The sequence below is a fragment of the Oncorhynchus masou genome, chromosome 11 (genome assembly GCF_036934945.1).
Source record: "Oncorhynchus masou masou isolate Uvic2021 chromosome 11, UVic_Omas_1.1, whole genome shotgun sequence".
In the NCBI taxonomy this organism is placed as follows: domain Eukaryota; kingdom Metazoa; phylum Chordata; class Actinopteri; order Salmoniformes; family Salmonidae; genus Oncorhynchus; species Oncorhynchus masou.
The window spans coordinates 31,742,348-31,766,453 of record NC_088222.1 but is presented as its reverse complement, the minus strand read 5'-3'; the positions used below and the strand labels follow the sequence as shown (position 1 = coordinate 31,766,453).

At 44.1% G+C, this 24,106-nt stretch overlaps 1 protein-coding gene, 1 long non-coding RNA gene and 1 pseudogene across 5 annotated transcripts in view; 2 read left to right on the top strand and 1 right to left on the bottom strand.

Moving 5' to 3' along the window:
* Window positions 1-11,782, top strand: part of LOC135548535 (Na(+)/citrate cotransporter-like) — a 35,030-nt gene extending 23,248 nt beyond the window's left edge. For 3 of the 4 annotated variants that reach the window (XM_064978245.1, XM_064978244.1, XM_064978243.1), the window contains exons 8-12: window positions 4,989-5,098; window positions 5,211-5,326; window positions 7,041-7,202; window positions 7,826-7,963; window positions 8,179-11,782. In XM_064978245.1, the coding sequence (XP_064834317.1) occupies window positions 4,989-5,098; window positions 5,211-5,326; window positions 7,041-7,202; window positions 7,826-7,963; window positions 8,179-8,319 (667 nt within the window). In that variant the 3' untranslated portion in view covers window positions 8,320-11,782. Of the gene's footprint in view, window positions 1-4,988; window positions 5,099-5,210; window positions 5,327-6,844; window positions 6,906-7,040; window positions 7,203-7,825; window positions 7,964-8,178 lie in introns of those variants that run through there. The other variant, XM_064978246.1, reaches the window with a different exon arrangement.
* Window positions 11,783-18,854: 7,072 nt separating this feature from the next.
* Window positions 18,855-20,692, bottom strand: LOC135547963 (uncharacterized). Its single transcript, XR_010456751.1, has 3 exons — window positions 20,635-20,692; window positions 19,059-19,121; window positions 18,855-18,927 (listed from the first exon to the last, which is right to left on the bottom strand). It is a non-coding gene; the product is annotated as an uncharacterized LOC135547963 (long non-coding RNA).
* An 861-nt stretch (window positions 20,693-21,553) lies between these two features.
* LOC135547860 (uncharacterized) lies at window positions 21,554-24,106 on the top strand (annotated as a pseudogene).

Here is a 24,106-nt window from a genome sequence, read left to right as displayed (position 1 = left end):
TCTTAACTGTTATGTCATTCAGCCCTCGATAATCCACGCATGGGCGCAGGGACCCGTCCTTCTTCTGAACAAAAAAAAACCCCGCTCCGGCGGGAGAGGAGGAGGAGACTATGGTACCGGCGTCGAGCGAAACCGACAAATAATCCTCGAGAGCCTTACGTTCGGGGAGCCGACAGAGAGTATAATCTACCCCGGGGGAGTAGTTCCCGGAAGGAGATCAATACTACAGTCATACGACCGGTGTGGAGGGAGAGAAGTGGCCTTGGAACGACTGAACACCGTGCGCAGATCGTGATACTCCTCCGGCACCCCTGTCAAATCGCCAGGCTCCTCCTGTGAAGAAGAGACAGAGGAAACAGGAGGGATAGCAGACATTAAACAGGTCACATGACAAGAAACATTCCAGGATAGGATAGTATTACTAGACCAATTAATAGAAGGGTTATGGCGCACTAGCCAGGGATGACCCAAAACAACAGGTGTAAAAGGTGAACGAAAAATTAAAAAAGAAATGGTTTCGCTATGATTACCAGAGACAGTGAGGGTTAAAGGCAGCGTCTCACACTGAATCTTGGGGAGAGAACTACCATCTAAAGCGAACAAGGCCGTGGGCTCCCCTAACTGTCTGAGAGGAATGTCATGTTCCCGAGCCCAGGTCTCGTCCATAAAACAGCCCTCCGCCCCAGAGTCTATCAAGGCACTGCAGGAAGCAGATGAACCGGGCCAGCGGAGATGGACCGGAAAGGTAGTGCGTGATCCAGAAGGAGAGGCCTGAGTAGTTGCGCTCACCAGTAGCCCTCCTCTTACTGATGAGCTCTGGCTTTTACTGGACATGAGGTGACAAAATGACCAGCGGAGCCGCAGTAGAGACAGAGGCGATTGGTGATTCTCCGTTCCTTCTCCTTGGCCGAGATGCGGATACCCCCAGCTGCATAGGCTCAGCATCCGAGCCGGCGGGGGAGGGTGGCAGTGATGCGGCAGGTGGCAGTGATGTGGAGAGGGAGCAACGGAGAACGCAAACTCCTTTCCACGTGCTCGGCGACGAAGATCAAACCGTCGCTCTATGCGAATAGCGAGAGCTATTAAGGAGTCCAGACTGGAAGGAACCTCCCTGGAGAGGATCTCATCCTTAACCTCGACGAGGAGACCCTCCAGAAAACGAGCGAGCAAAGCCGGCTCGTTCCAGTCACTAGAGGCAGCGAGAGTGCGAAACTCAATAGAATAATCCGTTATGGATCGATTCCCCTGACATAGGGAAGACAGGGCCCTGGAAGCCTCCTCCCCAAAAACAGAACGGTCAAAAACCCGTATCATCTCCTCCTTAAAGTCCTGAAACTGGTTAATACACTCAGCCCTCGCCTCCCAGATTGCCGTGCCCCACTCACGCGCCCGTCCGGTGAGGAGAGAAATGACGTAGGCGATGCGGGCTGCGCTCCTGGAGTAAGTGTTGGGCTGGAGAGAGAACACCACATCACACTGAGTGAGGAATGAGCGGCACTCAGTGGGCTCCCTGAGTAACAGGGCGGGTTGTTGATCCTGGGCTCCGGAGACTCGGAAACCCTGGAAGTGGGCGGTGGATCGAGGTGGAGTTGGTGAACCTGTCTTGTGAGGTCGGAGACTTGGACGGCCAGGGTCTCAACGGCATGTCGAGCAGCAGACAATTCCTCCTCGTGTCTGCCTAGCATCGCTCCCTGGATCTCGACGGCGGAGTGAAAAGGGTCCGGAGCCGCTGGGTCCATTCTTGGTCTGATTCTTCTGTTATGTACTTGAGTGAAGACCCAAAAGCGGTTTTAACAGAAAACAGAGTTCTTTAATGAAAAACAGGAATGGCATAAATCCTCTTCCAACGTTGACAATGGAACAAAAAGAACATAGTATAGTGCAGGATGCACCTGCCAGGCAGACTCCGACAGGATAGGACAAGGTGGAAGCAAACGAGACGACAGCTTGCTTCTGGCATCAAAAACACAAACAAGAATCAGACACTGAAAGTAGCAGGAACAGAGAGAGAAATAGAGACCTAATCAGAGGGGGAAGAGAGAACAGGTGTGAAAGAGTGAATGAGCTAGTTAGGGGAGATGTAGAACAGCTGAAGAATGAGAGACAGAGAAGGTAACCTAAAAAGACCAGCAGAGAGAGACAGAGTGAAGAGAAAGGACAGGAACAGACATAACAAGACATGACAAAACGAGAGAAAACCGTAGACCTCTTGACAGGATTGATCATTGCCTTAGTATTCCAAGATACAAACTTTATAGGATTAGGCCTACCTATTCCCATTATACTATTATTAGCGTTGTTAGCCATCTAAAATATTGAAATGAAAAGGTGTGAAAACAGATAAAGCATTTGCAAAGATGTCAGAGAAAACTGATGAAAAAAGCAAAGCAAAAAAAAAGCCAGAAAACGGTGCAGCTTCGGTGCATATAAGCAGAAAACCTTCCTATCCTAACGCGGAGAGGCTCCATAGCACCAGTAGAGAAATACAATCGAAAAGGCATTCACAAAACGGTAAAGAAGGTCAACAGACCAAAAACAAACACCCGATAACAGTGAAACGGAACTGTCCTGAATCAGGGAGTCTTCAATCAGTGCAACACGTACAACGTGTCTTAAGGATGGCCAAATAAGTGTTCCACAGTATGCTACCCTGTTACAAAAAAGAAAAGGGGCGGAGTGTCTTTACATGTACAACTGATCAATAGGCGAAATAAACTGGTGAAAAGTCCTTCAGTAAGTGTCTAGACGAAAAGAAAGAAAAAAACAACAAAGAAAAGAAAGCTCGGCAAAAGCTTGGAATTGTAGCCATGCATTACTATGCTAGCCATCTAGCCAAATAAAAAGGACCTTCCAAATGTGTAGCTTAAATGACAACCACACAAGACAGTATTAGTCATTTTTAATAACGTGATGTGTTCAATGTGCAGACGAGCAGGAAAGCGGAGTGAGAATTTCACTTTCTTCTGATGAATTTTACATTTCACATCACATTTTTTTTTGTCTACTGTGTTATTGACTTGTTAATTGTTTACTCCATGTGTAACTCTGTGTTGTCTGTTCACACTGCTATGCTTTATCTTGGCCAGGTCGCAGTTGTAAATGAGAACTTGTTCTCAACTAGCCTACCTGGTTAAATAAAGGTGAAATAAAAAAAATATTTAAAAAATTTCACATCTAGGAATTTAGCTCTTTTCTTGGTGACATTCAAGCTGAGGTCAAGAAAGATGAACACCTTGCATCCACAGAATTGTCGCTGGTCTTTGCCCTGCCTCTGGAGGATGCGCTTCTTGTCACAGTAGTAGTGAAAACAGACAATAAACACTCTAGGCTTGGAGTTGTCGTCTCCACTCACAGAGGGGCCAATGCGGTGGGCTCTATCCAGCTTCGGGGGTGATGGATCGATGGCTGGACCCAGCACATCCGCAAAGAATTCTGACATGAACTTAAATGAGTCCCCTCTTTCACATTTCTCTGGTATACCAACAACACAAAGATTGCAAACGCGAGAACGGGATTCCAGGTCATCGGTTTTGTCAATCAGCTTTTGGTTTTCGGAGCTCAGCCAGGTGACTGTTTTCTCAAGTGCTACTATACAGTCACTGTCATCACACAGGTCATGTTCAAAGCCGCCAATTTGGAGGCCTTGTTCTTCTGCAGCGGCTCGGACACCATCCAGGACGGTGGAGAAGGGGGCCAGAGCAGCATCAATGGCAGTTTTGAGCTGAGTGGCAATGGTAGCTGTAATTTCCGAGACCAGAACCGTACGGAGGTTCTGAAGATCTGTGGGGAGTGTGACCTCATGAGGCTCTGTAATAGTTGGATTGGAGTTGGCGCCATTATCATTCACGTTTGCCATTGCGGTTGAAACGTTAGTTACAGGTCTTCTGCTCCTAAGTTCGTGTGACATTTGAATCAAAAAGGTATGACTTACGAACTCACCAATGAAATATGATATGTAAGAAAGTGGAATGGGGCGGCAGTGTAGCCTAGTGGTTAGAGCGTTGGACGAGTAACCAGAAGGTTGAGAGTTCAAACCCCCGAGCTGGCAAGGTACAAATCTGTCGTTCTGCCCCTGAACAGGCAGTTAACCCACTGTTCCCAGGCCGTCATTGAAAATAAGAATTTGTTCTTAACTGACTTGCCTGGTTAAATAAAGGTAAAAAAAAAAATGCAAAGTGAAAATTTGGAAAACTTAACTAATGCATAGGAACCTCTTCCATGAGCTTCTTCTCTATACACATGCTAAACCAAAACACTGTATTTACTGTATTCTATCCTATTCTACTGTATCTTCGTCTATGCCTCTCTGACATCGCTCATCCAACTATTTATATATTCTTAATTCCATTCCTTTACTTTCAATTGTGTGTATTGTTAGATATTACTTGTTACATACTACTGAACTGTTGGAGCTAGAAACACAAGCATTTTGCTACACCCACAATAACATCTGCTAAACACGTGTATGTGACAAATAAAATTTGATTTGATTTGAAATTCTGTACAATGACGGAAATAAGACTAAAACATTGAAAACTTCATAAGGAAACAAATACTGTACTCACAGTTCTTGCATTCACACACAGTAAAGGATAAAACTGTAAGAATAGCTCATGTTAGAAAACCAGTGATTTTCTGCAGAGCCACAAACTATAATTTAATGGGTTTAATTAAGAAAACAGTTATAATAGGATACTGATCGGGTGACACAAAATCCTACAATAGTGTTGCCAATAGGAAAAAGTAGTCCAACAGCATTCCAATAGGATTCTGATAGAGGTGACACAAAATCCTATAGGATCCAATAGCATTACTTTTGATTTCCAATAGGAAAAAAGTAGTCCAACGGGATTCCAATAGGATTCTGATAGAGGTGAAACAAAATATTATAGGATTGTGAGAATCCTACAGGATTCCGGTGGAAAAATCACAAATCCTATAGGATTGTTTTACTGGGGCCTTACCTTCCAACCATCCAACCTCTCCAGGTTTGTGACTGATGCCACAGTGGCACTGTTTGTTGCCGTGCTGTTGTTCGTCTTGCCCTCTGAGCCCCCCCGCTACCTCTGCTTCTGGAGAACACAGAGCTTTGACACAGGTGAAACACACACACACACATACACATACACACACACACACACACACACACACACACACACACACACACACTATAGAAATTGCTTGACATGTTTGTGCCCCTCTCCCCTCAGAGCCCCCCCGCGGCCCCACTCCTGCCCTGCTGACCTGGCAGGTGACCCAGAGGAAGATGCCCTGGAGCATTGTACTGCTGCTAGGAGGAGGCTTCGCTCTGGCTAAGGGCAGCGAGGTGTGTTTGTGTGTGTAACCTTGAGTGTGTACAGTGGGGAGAACAAGTATTTGATACACTGCCGATTTTGCAGGTTTTCCTACAGGTTTTCCTACAAAGCATGTAGAGGTCTGTAATTTTTATCATAGGTACTCTTCAACTGTGAAAGACTGAATCTAAAACAAAAATCCAGAAAATCCCATTGTATGATTTTTAAGTAATTAATTTGCATTTTATTGCATGACATAAGTATTTGATCACCTACCAACCAGTAAGAATTCTATCTCTCACAGACCTGTTAGTTTTTCTTTAAGAAGCCCTCCTGTTCTCCACTCATTACCTGTATTAACTGCACCTGTTTGAACTTGTTACCTGTATAAAAGACAGCTGTCCACACACTCAATCAAACAGACTCCAACCTCTCCACAATGGCCAAGACCAGAGAGCTGTGTAAGGACATCAGTGGTAAAATTGTAGACCTGCACAAGGCTGGGATGGGCTACAGGACAATAGGCAAGCAGCTTGGTGAGAAGGCAACAACTGTTGGCGCAATTATTAGAAATTGGAAGAAGTTCAAGATGACGGTCAATCACCCTCGGACTGGGGCTCCATGCAAGATCTCACCTCGTGCGGCATCAATGTTCATGAGGAAGGTGAGGGATCAGCCCAGAACTACACGGCAGGACCTGGTCAATGACCTGAATAGAGCTGGGTCCACAGTCTCAAAGAAAACCATTAGTAACACACTATGCCGTCATGGATTAAAATTCTGCAGCGCATGCAAGGTCCCCCTGCTCAAGCCAGCGCATGTCCAGGCCCATCTGAAGTTTGCCAATGACAATCTGGATGATCCAGAGGAGGAATGGGAGAAGGTCATGTGGTCTGATGAGACACAAATAGAGCTTTTTGGTCTAAACTCCACTCGCCGTGTTTGGAGGAAGAAGAAGGATGAGTACAACCCCAAGAACACCATCCCAACCGTGAAGCATGGAGGTGGAAACATCATTCTTTGGGGATGCTTTTCTGCAAAGGGGACAGGACGACTGCACCGTTTTGAGGGGAGGATGGATGGGGCCATGTATCGCGAGGTCTTGGCCAACAACCTCCTTCCCTCAGTAAGAGCATTGAAGATGGGTCGTGGCTGGGTCTTCCAGCATGACAACGACCCGAAACACACAGCCAGGGCAACTAAGGAGTGGCTCCGTAAGAAGCATCTCAAGGTCCTGGAGTGGCCTAGCCAGTCTCCAGACCTGAACCCAATAGAAAATATTTGGAGGGAGCTGAAAGTCAGGTATTGCCCAGCGACAGCCCCGAAACCTGAAGGATCTGGAGAAGGTCTGTATGGAGGAGTGGGCCAAAATCCCTGCTGCAGTGTGTGCAAACCTGGTCAAGAACTACAGGAAACGTATGATCTCTGTAATTGCAAACAAAGTTTTCTGTACCAAATATTAAGTTCTGCTTTTCTGATGTATCAAATACTTATGTAATGCAATAAAATGCAAATTAATTACAATGTGATTTTCTGGATTTTTGTTTTAGATTCCGTCTCTCACAGTTGAAGTGTACCTATGATAAATAATTACAGACCTCTACATGCATTGTAAGTATGAAAACCTGCAAAATCGGCAGTGTATCAAATACTTGTTCTGCCCACTGTATGTGCATGCGTGCATGCTTGCGTGCATGCATGGGTCTGTACATGTGTATAAGCTTGAATGTGTGTGTATCCATCCAGGTGTCTGGTCTGTCGCGGTGGCTGGGTGATCAGATGATACCTCTCTGCTCCATCCCTCCCTGGGCCATCGCAGTCATCCTCTGTCTCCTCACTGCCATCTTCACTGAGTGTGCCAGCAACGTGGCTACCGCTACTCTCTTCCTGCCCATCCTAGCCTCCATGGTACACCCACCCACCCACACTCAACCAACCACACACACACTACTCTCTCTCCCAATCTCGCTCACACACACAAACACACTCGATTGCTCTCCATTCTGGGATCAAGATTCCTTTTGATAAAATTGGATTGTACTGAATAGAGCTGGTCAATAGGGGATCTGAGCCAGGCCTACTACTGAAGAGTCTCTCAGAGAGTGAGAGAGAGAATGTACGAATGAAAGAGATAAACAAATAGCGAGAGAAGACAGAGGGAAAGAGCTGAATGAGTGAAAAGTCAACTCAGAGAGAAAGAGAGAGCGAGAGAGAGAGAGAGAGAGAGAGAGAGAGAGAGAGAGAGAGAGAGAGAGAGAGAGAGAGAAAACAAGACAGGTTATTCACACTAATAGGTCACATTAGAGGCCAGACATTGAGATTGTAACAGCACTGTGTGTAGAGCTCTCAGCTCTGTTCTTTCAGTGTCAAGAATCTTTGAAAACTGAGCCAACGCAGAGCCACACACACTTTCTTTCATCCTATTCACATCCACATCGCAGGATAATAGGCTACTAATTGTGCATGTACTCATATGTGTGCATGCATGTGCATACGTATGTGCTGGCTAATATGCGTGTGTTCTATTGCAGTCCCAATCCATAGGAGTGAACCCACTGTATGTGATGGTACCATGTACTCTCAGTGCCTCCTTTGCCTTCATGCTCCCTGTCGCCACGCCTCCTAACGCCATCGTGTTCTCTTATGGATACCTGAAGGTGTCGGATATGGTGAGAGCGCCACTTTTGACCTCTGCTTCTATGGAAACTTACTATACAGTAGGAAGTATGAATAATAAGTTAATGTACTGTATCTTGGCATATATTTCACCCTACCACCCCACCTTAAATCTAAACCTCCTCCTCGCACCGTATTCTTCATCCACCTCCACCACCATCCCCTCAACCTACCACCACCTCAGCTTTAACCTCTCTCTCTCTTCTAGGCTAAGACAGGTATAGTGATGAACATCCTTGGGATCCTGTGTATCACTCTGGCCATTAACAGCTGGGGTAGAGCCATTTTCAACCTGGACACCTTCCCCTCCTGGGCCAACACCACCGCTAACATCACTACAGGAGGATGATGGGGGGGTGTCCAGGCAATACCACTGCTAAGCCAAAAAGGGGATGAGGGAGGAGGAGACCACTGACAACCCTCACTGGGGCAACAGAGGGCTGGCCATGGGAACACTGGTTTACTGTTTTATTATCAGTGTATTTTATACTTATTATGTACAGATAATATTATTATATTATATGGTAATGAGGGAGCCATAGAGAACTCGGATGATAAATAACTTGTAAAAGCCAAGACAGGCTGTAATACTATAAATTATGTTTGTATTAATGGCAATATTGTGATATCAATTGATATTATATAAATATATTATCTTACATAAAATTACAGTGCCTTTGGAAAGTATTCAGAACCCTTGACTTTTTCCACATTTTGTTATTACAGCCTTATTCCTCATCAATCTACCCACAATAACCCATAATGACAAAGCGAAAACAGTCTCAGAAAATGTTGCTAATTTATTCAAATAAAAAAACAGAAATATTACATTTACATAAGTATTCAGACCCTTTACTCAGTGCTTTGTTGAAGCACCTTTGGCAGCGATTACAGCCTTGAGTCTTATTGGGTATGACACTACAAAATTGGCACATCTGTATTTGGGGAGTTTCTCTTCTTCTCTGCAGATCCTCTCAAGCTCTGTCAGGTTGGATGGGGAGCGTTGCTGCACAGCTATTTTCAGGTCTGTCCAGACATGTTCGATCTGGTTTAAGTCCGAGCTCTGGCTGGGCCACTCAAGGATATTCAGGGACTTGTCCCGAAGGATCTCATCAAGGATCTCTCTGTACTTTGCTCCGTTCACCTTTGCCTCGATCCTGACTAGTCTCCCAGTCCCTACCGCTGAAAAACATCCCCATAGCATGATGCTGCCGCCACCATGCTTCACCGTAGGGATGGTGCCAGGTTTCCTCCAGATGTGGCGCTTGGCATTCAGGCCAAAGAGTTCAATCTTGGTTTCATCATACCAGAGTATCTTATTTCTCATGGTCTGAGAGTCTTTAGGTGCCTTTTGGTAAACTCAGTGGGCTATCATGTGCCATTTACTGATTAGTGGCTTCCGTCTAGCCATAAAGGCCTGATTGGTGGAGTGCTGCAGAGATGGTTTGTCCTTCTGGAAGCTTCGCCCATCTTCATAGGAGAACTCTAAAGCTCTGTCAAAGTGACAATCAGGTTCTTGGTCACCTCCCTGACCAAGGCCCTTCTCCCCCGATTGCTCAGTCTGGCCGGGCGGCCAGCTCTAGGAAGAGTATTGGTGGTTCCGAACTTCTTCCATTTAAGAATGATGAAGGCCACTTTGGGGACCTTCAATGCTGCAGATATTTTTTGGTACCCTTCCCCAGATCTGTGCCTCGACACAATCCTGTTTTGGAGCTCTACGGACAATTCCTTCGTCCTCATGTCTTGGTTTTTGCTCTGACATGCACTGTCAACTGTGGGACCTTATATAGTCAGGTGTGTGCCTTTCCAAATCATGTCCAATCAATTGAATTTACCAAAGGTGGACTCCAGTCAAGTTGTAGAAACATCAAGGATGATCAATGGAAACAGGATGCACCGGAGCACAATTTCGAGTCTCAAAGCAAAGGGTCTGAATACTTGTGTAAATAAGGTTTTTCTGTTTTTGTATTTAATACATTTGCAAACATTTCTTAAAACCTGTTTTTGCTTTGTCATTATGGGGTATTGTGTGTAGATTGCTGAGGATTACATTTGTTTTATCCATTTTGGAATAAGTCTATAACTTAACAAAATGTGGAAAAAGTCAAGGGGTCTGAGTATTTTCTGAAGGCACTGTATGATAGTTGCTTTTCAGTAAGTGTAATAACCAATTTAGCTAAAAACCTGGTTGCCTCTGCCAGGAAACTGACAATCTTCCAGCAAGACAATAACCCCAAGCACACATCAAAATCCACAAGGAAATTGTTAATTGACAACAACATCTACAATTTGCAATGGCCATTTCAGTCTTGACTTTGTAGAGGGCAGTCCATAAGCGCAGACGGAGGACATCAAGGATCTGGAAAGATTCTGTATGGAGTAATGGTCTAAGATCCCTCCCAAGGTGTTGTCTCATCTCATAAAACATTTTAGAAAAAGGTTCAGTGTCAATATCCTTGCAAGGGTAGGGTGCTGGAGTACTGAAAACAGAGGAGCCAATAATATATTTATTACTTGTTAAAAGAAATCTTTCTGAGCAATTGTATTAGTATAAAATAACAGTCAAAATGTGAGCGTACAATACAGCTCACTATTTGTATTATATATTGTATACAGTCTATTTTGCTCATGTTTATCAAGGGTGCAAATAATTGTGGACCCCTCTGTACAGTATATGCCATGCATTACCACAACAGGTCTTTTTTCTAACACACATATGGTGGGTAGTGACTAGGAGCGTATTCCTCCACACACGAAACGCCGCAGGACAGGATTAAGTCCACCAACACCACAAGAGAACATGTCTGAGAACATGACTGACTACAAAAAAAACCTGTATCGATCTCATACTGACAGTCTTCAGTCAAAGAATATCAAGTGTATTTCATCTTTCCCCTCCAAGTTATTGGATGCTTTGGTTGAATGATTTAAAAATATATATGTTTTGTAATTCAGAGGATTGTGAGAACAGGAGGGTGCATTGAACTATGGCCCTCTGTCTGGGGCAGGTAGAGCTGTGGGAAACAGTGACATTTCAGCTCAGCAGGGGGCCAGAGGCATGAGCATTATAGCCCTTATAGTATCAATCAAGCTAAATCAACATAACCGGGACCCCAGGATGATAAATGCTGCCTTATTTCCATGATACCTATGTTTACACCCGGAGGCGTCATGCCCCCTCAGATTTGATCTGTTAAAAAATACATGCAAAATATTTGTTTCTCTATAATACTACTAGCCACCTAACAATTTTATGAAGTTGGCTTTAGCTTGCCCAGATAGGTTTGCAATCTCCCAAACTCATAACTCGCTACCAATAAACCATGTCACGTTATTAATCAAGTTAGAGTAGCTAGCTAGTCTAACTGTCTTAGCTAGCATGCCTGCTGGCAAGGGTGGTAGACATTAAAAAAATAAGCAATAACTAAATAAGACTCCTTTCAAACTTTGTGTTTTTAAAGAAAGGACTGTCCAGCCAGTGATCCCAGATGATTGGTGTTTATTTTGACAATAAGACACAAGGAAGCATATTAGATGTGCAGGACAACAGTATGTTGATGGCTGTAGATTCTTGATTTGTCACTTGCATGTCAATATCAGACTGGGTATTTTGTAATCAAACATAACCATGACCAATATTGTACACAATACAATACAATACGCATGTAAGTACCTGACGATAAGACACAAGGAAGCACATTAGATGTGCAGTATAACTGTGTTGGTGTTTGTAGATTTGTGTTTCATCTGTTAGCATGGAAATAACTGAATTAGCAGGTAGCTAATGTGACCATTAAAATTATAGCATTCTAGCTAACTCATTCTTACTATCACGCTGGTATAAAGGATTTGGAGAAAGGCGCAGGAATACATAATAGTTTTTTTTTAATACACCCAAAACAAACACGTATACAAACCACTGGGACGTACCCAAACGAAAGAGTGAGGGTAAACCTCGTAGAATGACATGGGACGAGAGCCGTAATGCACAAAAATACACGGCACAGAAGCTGAAACAACGCACAACCAACGGACATGGGAACAATAACCAACAAGGACAATGGAGAACAGAAGGCACATATATAACATACTAATCAGAGGAAATGGGAACCAGGTGTGCGTAATCGGGGTTGATGATAACGAATCCAGTTCAGTGAAACTTAGAAGGCTGGTGACGTCGACCTCCAGAACTGGTGGACAAAATGAGCAGCAGTACCGGAGAGATCCGTGACACTTACAGCAATAACAAAAGCACATCTCAGGATGCCCCCAATATCTAACAAGTACCGTACACTTATTTATACACATCAGGACATGTACATAGAGAACTCATACACATTGTAAATATGAAAATAGAATACAGTATTTCAGGATGTGACATCCCACTTGCACGTCAATATCAGACTGGGAAGAACTGAAGTTCGCCCCCCATCTGTAAGCATGACCTATGGCATACGCCACAGCCTTATTTTACCCATGTGACCTACCACTATAAAAAGCACTGTGGCATGACATACTGTCTGTTACTTCACTCAAACCCCACGGAGGTGGAGGAACGACATGAAAGCGTGGCGACCCGTTACTCTACTCAGAGAACCATGGTTACACCCGTAACCCAACGTTCTCTATCGTTTTCATAACGGGTCACCAAACGACCTACAGGAGAGGCTGTACCAGAGAGGTAATTTGGACACCAGAGTAGGATAACTCACCATTTAACTTAGTCCAGATGAGTCCCTGGGACTTCCTTGCATCCACCACAGGATGCAACAGATTACAATTAACCAACAGGGTAACACAGAATCTCAACGGTGGTACGCAACCATATACACAAGCAAACTGAAAGCTAGAACTTACAACATGAGGATTCAATTGGGTGCAACACCACCAAGAGTGGAATCCTCTGTATAGAACATCCATCTCACTGATGGTTGATAAGTAAGTATGTACAAGGTCCACCGGCGTGCCTTGTCCAGAACCACAGGGCCCACTGACTTGTTGACATAAAATTGAGTCTGTAGCCCAACTTGCCACAGAACAGATAGAGTCCAGGGAGGCCCTTCATAACATGGCCCATGAAGTGTACATACCCCTGGTGGAGTGTGCTACTGCGCTGTCTGAAGTTGGTCTACCTACTGCAGCATATGATTTTGACACTGCAGTGGTAATACAATGTTCCAGTCTCGGCTTCGAGACATCACACCCTTGGTGTTTATTTAAAAATATATATATTTAACCTTTATTAAACTAGTCAAGTCAGTTAAGAACAAATTCTTAATTTACAATGACCGCCTACCCCAGCCAAACCTTCCCCTAACCCGGACAACGCTGGGCCAATTGTGCGCCGCACTATGGCATTCTCCCCATAACACACAAAAAGCTGTTCTGTTTGACAAACAGCTCTTGTTTCAGCAAGATATGCACTCAATGTCCTAATTGGGCAAAGTGTATGCAACTCATGATACTCTTGTGAGAAGGCGGAAGAAATGTCACTATAATTAAGGGCTGGTTAGCACGTGATGATGAAAGCACCTTTGGTAAGAATGCTGGATTTGGCCGAAGCACTGCCTTACATCCATCTTCTGCTGAAGTGAGGCATGAAGAATGGGTAGAAAGTACATGTATACTGAACAAAAATATAAACGCAACATATAAAGTGTTGGTCTCATGTTTCTAGAGCTGGAATAAAAGATCAACAAAATGTTCCATATGCACAAAAATCTTATTTCTCTCAAATGTTGTGCACAAATTTGTTTACATCCCTATTAGTGAGCATTTCTCCTTAGCCAAGATAATCCATCCACCTGACAGGTGTGACATATCAAGAAGCTGATTAAACAGCATGATCATTACACAGGTGCACCTTGAAATGGGGACAATATAAGGCCACTCTAAAATGTGCAACTTTGTCACAGAACACAATGCCACAGATGTATCAAGTTTTGAGGGAGTGTGCAATTGGCATGCTGACTGCAGGAATGTCCACCAGAGCTGTTGCCAGAGAATTGAATGTTCTCTATGATAAGCCACCTCCAACGTTGTTTTAGAGATTCTTCACCTGTGGGATCGTCTGACACCATCCAAACGGACAGATTATTGAAACTGATTAGTATTTATATCTGTTATAATGCCCTCATTCTGATTGGCTGGGCCTGGCTCTCCAGTGGGTGGGCCTATGCCTCCCCTGGCTATGCCCCTGCCCAGTCATGTGAAATCCATAGATTAGGGCCTATTGAATGTATTTCTATAAACTGTAACTCAGTATAATTGTTGAAATTGTTGCATGTTGCGTTTATATTTTTGTTCAGCATAATTCTCCAACAGGCTTTGCTGAAACAATAACCAATAGAAAGGGAGTCTTGACTGAGAGCTCACATAGCTCAAATGAAGACGGGCTCAAATGGTGGGCTTATAAGTGATTATAGGACAAAATCTAACTCCCATGAGGGTACTGTAGGAGCCTTGGGGGGCCATAGCCTGCGGGCACTTTTCATGAATTGCAATACTAGAGGTTGTGTCCCTGGTGATGCATCTGCAATCTGGTCATGACCCACAGAGAGAGACATGGCTGCCATATACACTTTCAATATTGATGGGGACTTCCGCAGCCAAAAGCTCTTGGAGCAATGTCAAAATGACAGAAATTGGTCAGGAAGATGGCGATTCTGCATGGTTGACACATCGCTTCCTAAACACATTCCACTTCGCACAGAGGATGTCAATTACCAAGGAGGGCAACCCTGCAGCTACAATGCAGTCACATTCAAGGGCTACACCCACAACTTCAGTATTCTGGGTTTGGGGTGCAAAAGCTTGTTGGGAGGTTGTCAGCTGTACAAGGTCTGAAAGTCAGTGATGTTGTGGCCAATGTGGAGCAACTACACACTCTTGAGACTGACCTGCCTTGAAGACCTGAGGGAGCAAGGGAATTGGTGGAAATGTATACTGCACCCCCCTTGGCCATCTGTGTGATAGGGCATTGACCCCGAGTGGCCCTGCTGGACCTTATGGAGAACCACATAGGACAATGGGTTAAGCCTTGCGATGCAAACAGATTGGCGATGGACCTTCTGAATCACGCCCAGATCATCTCCACTACTGTAGGATGTATCTTCCAGTCTGAAGGAAGAGGGCCTCCCCTCTGAAGAGAAGGTCTGCTGCCTGATTCTCCAGCCCCGGCAGGTCTATTGCTCTGAGGGACATACGGTGTCTGTTTGCCCAAAAAAGTTAGTCCCTTGCTACCTAATGCAGTGCCATTGACCTCAGTCTACCCTGGCAGTTGATGTGTGCAACCACGGCTGTGTTGTCTGTCCATATCAGTACATGCTGTCCTCTCAGTACTAGGAGAAAGTGTCGGAGTGCAAGGTGAACTGCTGTCCATAGTGATGACCATACACAATGGATCCCTGATTGGTTCAACACTGTTCCCTATCCCTGTGGGGAGGAGTCTGTGGTCAAAATCACCTGGTTGTGAAATGAACCTAGGAGAACTCCACTGGGAAAGTGCTAGGTGCCACCTTTGTATTGCTCTCCAGCAACTCATTGAAATTGTTAACACTTTTTGTTTGTCCCTTCTGGGACATAGATTGTGTCTGTTGTACCAGCACTCTATTGGCCACATATGGAGAAAGCCCAATTGGTACAACATGGACTGCAGCAGCTAGGAGGCCTAGAAGCCACTGACTCTCTAGCACTGTCACCCGTTTTCTCAGTATGAATGTTGAAAGACAATTTGTCAAAGATACCACTCTTTCTGGAGAGAGGGTTGCTCGCATGATTTGAGTGTCCAGTGTCAGGTGTCATGTCTTGTTATGTCTGTTCCTGTCCTTTCTCTTCATTCTCTCTCTCTGCTGGTCTTTTTAGGTTACCTTCTCTGTCTCTCATTCTTCAGCTGTTCTACATCTCCTCTAACTAGCTCATTCACTCTTTCACACCTGTTCTCTCTTCCCCCTCTGATTAGGTCTCTATTTCTTTCTCTGTTCCTGCTACTTTCAGTGTCTGATTCTTGTTTGTGTTTTTTGATGCCAGAAGCAAGCTGTCGTCTCGTTTGCTTCCACCTTGTCCTGTCCTGTCGGAGTCTGCCTGGCAGGAGCATCCTGCACTATACTAACGTTCTTTTTGTTCCGCTGACAACGTTGGAAGAGGATTTATGCCATTCCTGTATTTTCATTAAAGAACTCTGTTTTCTGTTAAAACCGCTTTTGGGTCTTCACTCAAGCTCATAACAGTCAGGCCCAGAGAACATGCATAAGGCTGTTGTGTAAAACACCTATCTCCAGATTACATCTTAAAACTAAGGGCATCCGTGACAAATATGGAGAAGCATTCATCCATGTACAGTAGGGCAAAAAAGTATTTAGTCAGCCACCAATTGTGCAAGTTCTCCCTCTTAAAAAGATGAGAGAGGCCTGTAATTTTCATCATAGGTACACTTCAACTATGACAGACAAAATGAGACAAAAAATCCAGAAAATCACATTATTTGCAAATTATGGTGGAAAATAAGTATTTGGTCAATAACAAAAGTTTATCTCAATACTTCGTTATATACCCTTTGTTGGCAATGACAGAGGTCAAACGTTTTCTGTAAGTCTTCACCAGGTTTTCACACACTGTTGCTGGTATTTTGGCTTTCATGCAGATCTCCTCTAGAGCAGTGATGTTTTGGGGCTGTTGCTGGGCAACACGGAATTTCAACTCCCTCCAAAGATTTTCTATGGGGTTGAGATCTGGAGACTGGCTAGGCCACTCCAGGACCTTGAAATGCTTCTTACGAAGCCACTCCTTCGTTGCCCAGGCGGTGTGTTTGGGATCATTGTCATGCTGAAAGACCCAGCCACGTTTCATCGTCAATGCCCTTGCTGATGGAAGAAGTTTTTCACTCAAAATCTCACGATACATGACCCCATTCATTCATTCCTTTACACGGATCAGTCGTCCTGGTCTCTTTGCAGAAAAACAGCCCCAAAGCATAATGTTTCCACCCCCATGCTTCACAGTAGGTATGGTGTTCTTTGGATGCAACTCAGCATTCTTTGTCCTCCAAACACGACGAGTTGATTTTTTACCAAAAAGTTCTATTTTGGTTTCATCTGACCATATGACATTCTCCCAATCTTCTTCTGGATCATCCAAATGCTCTCTAGCAAACTTCAGACGGGCCTGGACATGTACTGGCTTAAGCAGAGGGACACGTCTGGCACTGCAGAATTTGATTCACTGGCGGCGTAGTGTGTTACTGATGGTAGGCTTTGTTACTTTGGTCCCAGCTCTCTGCAAGTCATTCACTAGGTCCCCCCGTGTGGTTCTGGGATTTTTGCTCACCGTTCTTGTGATAATTTTGACCCCACGGGGTGAGATCTTGCGTGGAGTCCCAGATCGAGGGAGATAATCAGTGGTCTTGTATGTCTTCCATTTCCTAATAATTGCTCCCACAGTTGATTTCTTCAAACGAAGCTGCTTACCTATTGCAGATTCAGTCTTCCCAGCCTGGTGCAGGTCTACAATTTTGTTCCTGGTGTCCTTTGACAGCTCTTTGGTCTTGCCCATAGTGGAGTTTGGAGTGTGACTGTTTGAGGTTGTGGACAGGTGTCTTTTATACTGATAACAAGTTCAAACAGGTGCCATTAATACAGGTAACGAGTGGAACACAGAGGAGCCTCTTAAAGAAGAAGTTACAGGTCTGCGAGAGCCAGAAATCTTGCTTGTTTGTAGGTGACCAAATACTTATTTTCCAGCATAATTTGCAAATAAATTCATTAAAAATCCTGCAATGTGATTTTCTGGAATTCTTTTCTCATTTTATCTGTCATAGTTGAAGTGTACCTATGATGAAAATTACAGGCCTCTCTCATATTTTTAAGTGGGAGAACTTGTACAATTGGTGGCTGACTAAATACTTTTTTGCCCCACTGTATACGGACGGGTAAGAGAGTCTAGTTAGCTACATTTTCAGATATACATTTCTAAGGTTGTCAGAATGTCGTTTTCATTGCAAGTTAAAGCGTACTGTTAGCTAACGTTAGCTGGCTGGCTTGCTAGCTAACGTTACGAGTATGATCTGTGTAGTAATATTCGTATCTCAAAGCCATTTGCATTGCTAGTTATAGCCTAATGTTAGCTAGCTAACATTGAACCTAGTTGGTTATCTTTAGCTACTCAAAGATTCATGCAGGGCAGTAATGTTATAGTTGGGATTATGGGTCATTGTTTAGCTAGCTAGCTAGCTACATGTCTAAACAGAAGACTCCACTATGCAAGTAACCATTTCACTGTGCCATTTATACTTTCTGTATCCTGTGCATGTGACAAATAAACCTTCACACTTGCTCTACATTAATCCTTGGGAAACATATATTTAGAAAAGGACTACTTTAACCAAATTGCCTAACTGGATTCTCTGAACATTATCTCACCAAGTTACCCCATTAGGCAAACCATTTACAGTATTAAATTGTCTATTGTTATATAATAAAGATAACCTTTCACATTGAACAGCTACAGTGCTGTTCTTTGGTTATGCCCATTTAGCATCATTCGGACCCTCTAAAGCCTTAGACCCACCCATCTCTTAAAGAATGCATATTTGAACACATGCAAATGTGGCATTGTGCTAAAGCAGTGAGGTAGTGTGTAAAAAAACAATGAAATATTTCACTACAAGTGCTAAAGGTACTTAAAACACACAAACACAAAAGCTTAAGTAAAAACAATATCTAGACTTAAGCGTATATCATAAGATCATTTGAGTAACTTTGGTTCAGGTCATGTTATGATATAAACAAAGGAATATAGCCTGAGAGCATATTTCCCTTTGGAGTAGGACATGTAATGTCCATGGCATTTCATCTCAAAACCCGTCCGGGAGATGCTTTCACAACTCTGGGAGGAAGGACATCAAATTTGCACAGCAGCTGAAACCTGGTTTTATCTGAGTGAAAGCTCCAGACAGTTAAAGCTGTAAAGGAGGAAAGCAGACAAAAATTTAAAATACATTAAAACCTTGTAATAACATTAATAACATACCAGTAATAACATTAAATTACCCCCAAGTTCAAGCAATAAGCTCAAAGTACACAGACAAAATACCTGAAGTGTTGCTTGTTCACCCTCAATCATCTCCTTGTACTGGCGGCGGAGAGCAGGTTTATGCTGAAAGAAAAATAGGTTTAAAACATTAATTAAATCATATCCTATAGCTTGTTATTCCCTGTTGACTGCTACAGCTGTACTAAAATGCCCTGTACACACCTAACTGATAATGTTCTGAGCCTCGCGTTGGCTAACTGAGTCCTGTGTGGCTCAGTCGGTAGAGCATGGCGCTTGCAACGCCAAGCGTCGTGGGTTCGTTTCCCACTGGGGCCACCCATATGTAAAAGTAGTGGCCCCAGCCGACTTGTAAGTCGCTTTGGACAAAAGCGTCTGCTAAATGGGATATATTTATTTATATATTAACTTAGTCCAACAACGACAATGCAGACGCACGATTACTAGCCAACATTTAATTTCATAATTATGAGCTGGTTAGCTAGCCAGTTAGTTGAACATGCAAAAGAATTACCTCATTCTATAATCCAATAACTAGCTAGCAAATTTAGCATGTGCCCCTACAACGTAACATGAGGTTTGATTAGCTTGCTAATCGATTAGCATTCGCACAACAGTAGCTATTTTTGGTAGCTAGCTAGTTACACATGTCAAACTGGCAAACATGAAAATATTATCATCATGTCATGCATGCCTTAGCTCATCATTTGGGCTCCCCAGTGGTGCAGTGGTCTAAGGCACTGCATCGCAGTGCAAGAGGTGTCACAACAGTCCCTGGTTCAATTCCAGGCTGTATCACATCTGACCATGATTGGGAGTCCCATAGGGCGGTGCACAATTGGCCCGGGGTAGGCCGTCATTGTAAATAAGAATTTGAGCTTAACTAACTTGCCTAGTTAAATAAATTAAATATTTGTGGTTTAAAAAAAAAATAAAAGCAGAATGCAACTGGCAGCTCAGTTAGCTGTCTTAATGTTGCTTCATCCCGCAATGAGTCATCTGTAAACAATGGCTCATTGCAGGACGAAGCAAGATATAACAGTACCTGTATGCAACTATATAGCTAGCAACGAAAATGAAAATGACTTTGATACAGTTGAGACAACGTATGTACATGTAGCTATCTTGGCATGTTATCTATAGATGCTTACTGGTGTATGAATTATGATGATTCACGGCAAACTGAAACACTTTAAAAAATAATCCTTCCCACTTTGCTTCAACCAGTCCAGACTGCTTTAGCCACAGAAGACAGAGCTGTGTTGATACCAGCAATTGTATACAGTACAACACTTTTATTGAAAGCTGTAGCTACACTTTGCATGTTGTCCATGATGAAAGTATTAGTGAATCCAATGGATCTGTCAAGTTTAAGTTTTACGGTTAGGTATTATGTTAAAGGCTTAGGGTGTTAGCTAACATGCAAAGTAGCTAAAAAGCAGTTGCAGTGGCTAATTAGCTAAAATGCTAAAGTTGTTCATGATGAGATTAGAACTTGCGACCCTTAGATTGCTAGGCATTCGCACTATACATCCACCCCGACCAAACACCTTCCTTTTGTTTTTGCCTGAAGTAATCATCTGTCTTATGTAACCATACCAAACGTAACATATCATACCAATTTGAGTATTCCGGATTCATGTTTACTATGTTACGTCTTGTCTACGAGACTAGGCTTGGCCACCTGTGCTAATTAGCTTTCTAGCATTCTCCAAATACCTGTGTGTGATCTTAACTGGGGAGGAAGTGTAGTTTGTTAACTGGAGGCACCCACAGCGAGTGAATCTGTGTAAAAATGCTACAGTAAGAATATATTTTAATTTTAAATATTCTTTCTCTTTGATGTGAAAGATAAGGGGTATATCAGCATATGTTTTGAAAACTGGTTTGGAAGAGATTAATATTGACTTTCAAAATGTTAAAACACAGTGTCATAATTGTAGTTCACATGGACACAACAGTGGGTGAATTTATTGGCTTACGTAAAACCCTACTTATAGAGAACGGTTTTCGAGAGTGTAGGGTTTTTGAGAGCAATGATTATGGTGGCCCAAAGGGCAATTGATTGTATGGTGTGCTGCCTGAGTAGATGCTTTTAGCAACGCAAGTGTATTTAAATACACTAGTGTTGCTGTCAATTGTACTGGGTTGCACAGAAACAGTCCATGGGAAGCCAGAAGTTAAATACAATTCAATTTCAAACTACTGTGCCCGTAGGGATGCAGGATGCAGTATGCAGGACTTTTACTTTGACAGACCCACATTTGTAAAGTCTCTGTGTGTGTATGCATATAACTCTTTTCATACGGAATCTGTCAAAAAAAAAAAAAAAATTCAGGCAGCTGGCAGTACAAATTGTCTATTGGGTGTCAGTGTTGTTTCACAGTGCCCCTGTCAGTTTTCTTCAGTTATTACTCAGTTCTCTAGCTGTAATGCTATAAACACCCTCCTGAATAGGTCCCTGATGTAATTGTATTCAAGGCTTTGTGATTGGCATGTCCCCCTGTCTGTCTGTGTCCTCTGACAGGACCGTGACGATGCACCAGCTGCGAGTTGCAGTGGTGGGTGAGGGAGATGCAGGTCTGTGTGCCGCACGTCACATCCTGTCCCGCCCAGACACCTTTGCACCACCCGTCGCCTAGGAGCTCACGGAACATGTGGGTGGCACCTGGTTCTACAAGGAATGTACCGGTAGCTATGACAACGGGCTGCCCATTCACAGCAGCATGTACAGAGAGACCTTAGGTACTGTAATACTCTAACATCACCCCTCTTTCTCTGTTTTTCTCTCTCTCTGACATGACCCAGGTCTTATTGTGTGTCTCGTGTTTTACTGTCCCTCCCTCTATGCAGGACCAACTTGCCAAAGGAGGTGATGATGTTCCCTGACTTCCCCTTTGACCCCCAGCTTCCTCCTTCCAAGGACACCAGGAAGTGCAGAGATACTGTATCTGGAGAGGTACTGCCAGAGCCACCGCATCACACCAAACATCAAGGTAGGTACCATCCACTCACACACAATGCCTCATGGTCCTTTGTCAGAGGTAGAGAAGGAATGTCCACACTCATCGATTTCAGGTGAAATAAGGAAAAAGTGTATTAGTTTTCATAGGACAAGACTCTAAAGCCTCTCAACCCATCTCTCCCCCACTATTTGTTAGTTCAGCACCGTGGTGGAGGAAGGGATCCCTGTCACCATGGCAACAGAGGAGAAGGGACAGGTCGGGATCACGTAACACTGAAACGTTTGATTCTGTGTTAATCTGCAGCGGGTAAGAGATGTGGATGTGCTTTAGACATTCACTTGACAACAGACCCCTGTCGTTTACACCCTAACCCTTGACCCCTTTCTCCCTTTCTCCCCGTAGGCACTACTCTGACCCCCACATCCCATCCATCCCTGGGCTTGAGCGATTTAAAGGTGCACACCAGCGTCACAATCTAGCCCTCTCTCTCTCTTCCTACACTATATATACAAAGGTGTGGCCACACCCCTTCAAATTAGTGGATTCGGCTATTTCAGCTACACCTGTTGCTGACAGGTGTATGAAATCGAGCACATAGCCATGCAATCTCCATAGACAAGCATTGACAGTAGAATAGACTTACTGAAGAGCTCAGTGACTTCAATGTGGCACTATCATAGGATGCCACCTTTCCAACAAGACAGTTTGTAAAATTTCTGCCCTGCGAGAGCTGCCCCGGTCAACTGTAAGTGCTGTTATTGTGAAGTGGAAATGTCTAGGAGCAACAACGGATCAGCGCAAAGTGGTAGGCCACACAAACTCACAGAACGGGACCTCTGAAGCATGTTGCGCGTAAAAAAAATGTCTGTCTTCGGTTGCAACAATCAATCAAATGTATTTGTAAAGCCCTTTTCACATAAGTATATGTCACAAAGTGCTATAAAGAAACTCACTACCACGTTCCAAACTGCCTTTGGAAGCAACGTCAGGAGCTTCATGAAATGGGTTTCCATGGCCGAGCAGCCACACACAGCCTAAGATCCCCAGGCGCAATGCCAAGCGTCGGCTGGAGTGGTGTAAAGCTTGCCGCCATTGGACTCTGGGGCACTGTTAACGTGTTTTCTGGAGTGATGAATCACGCACTTAACCATCTGGCAGTTCGACGGACAAATCTGGGTTTGGCGGATGCCAGGAGAAGGATACCTGCCCGAATGCATAGTGACAACTGTAAAGATTGGTGGAGAAGGAATAACGGTATGAGGCTGTTTTTCATGCTTCAGACTTGACCCCTTAGTTCCAGTGAAGGGAAAGGGTGTCCACATAGTTTTGCTAATGTAGTGTATATCTCATGCCTGGGTTTTCCTGACCATATGACCTGATCTGGAAAACGTCTGGGCCAGGTTAGGTGGTCAGGAAAAACTCATGGCCTTTGCCTCATGCCATCTTTCTTTATATCCCTCTCTCTCATCCCCCTGTCTCTATATCTTGGCAAAGTGATCTGGAGGTCCAGGAGGTCCTGGAGGTCCAGGAGCACCTGGTAACCCAACTCTACAGGTTCCTGATGCCTCCAGCCTTCCCATCACTCTTCATCATAGGCATCTGCAAAATTATTTGCCCCTTCCCCCACTTTCACTGCCAGGTGAGGAAGGACGCTTTAAGATGGTTGATGTTGTTGATAATCTTATTTTTTGTTGAATGTCTGGCTATCCCACCTCTCCCTCACCATCTCTCATTCACTACCCCTCTCTCTCTCTTCAGTTTGCCCTTGCAGTGACGGAGGGCTCCGTGGCCCTGCGGTCATGGGCTGAGATGGAAGAGGAGGACCAGAGAGAGATAAAGAGGAAGGCGGAGAGGATGGTGCAGCTCAAACATATGCTGAAGATGGGCAAGGACCAGTGCCCAGACCTTTGCTTTGCTCAGACTGGGAGGCTATCCCCCCTGCCCCCTGTCACGCAGAGCCTGTATGAGGAGGTATGGAGGCAGAGACATGTTCACCCACAGAACTACAGGCAGCTAAACTATCGACTCATTAGACTACTAACTACTAACAACACACCCAGTGGGAGCAACAGGAACTGCAGGCTGGTGAATGAGGAGGAGAGGCAGGCTGGTCTCATAGACTAG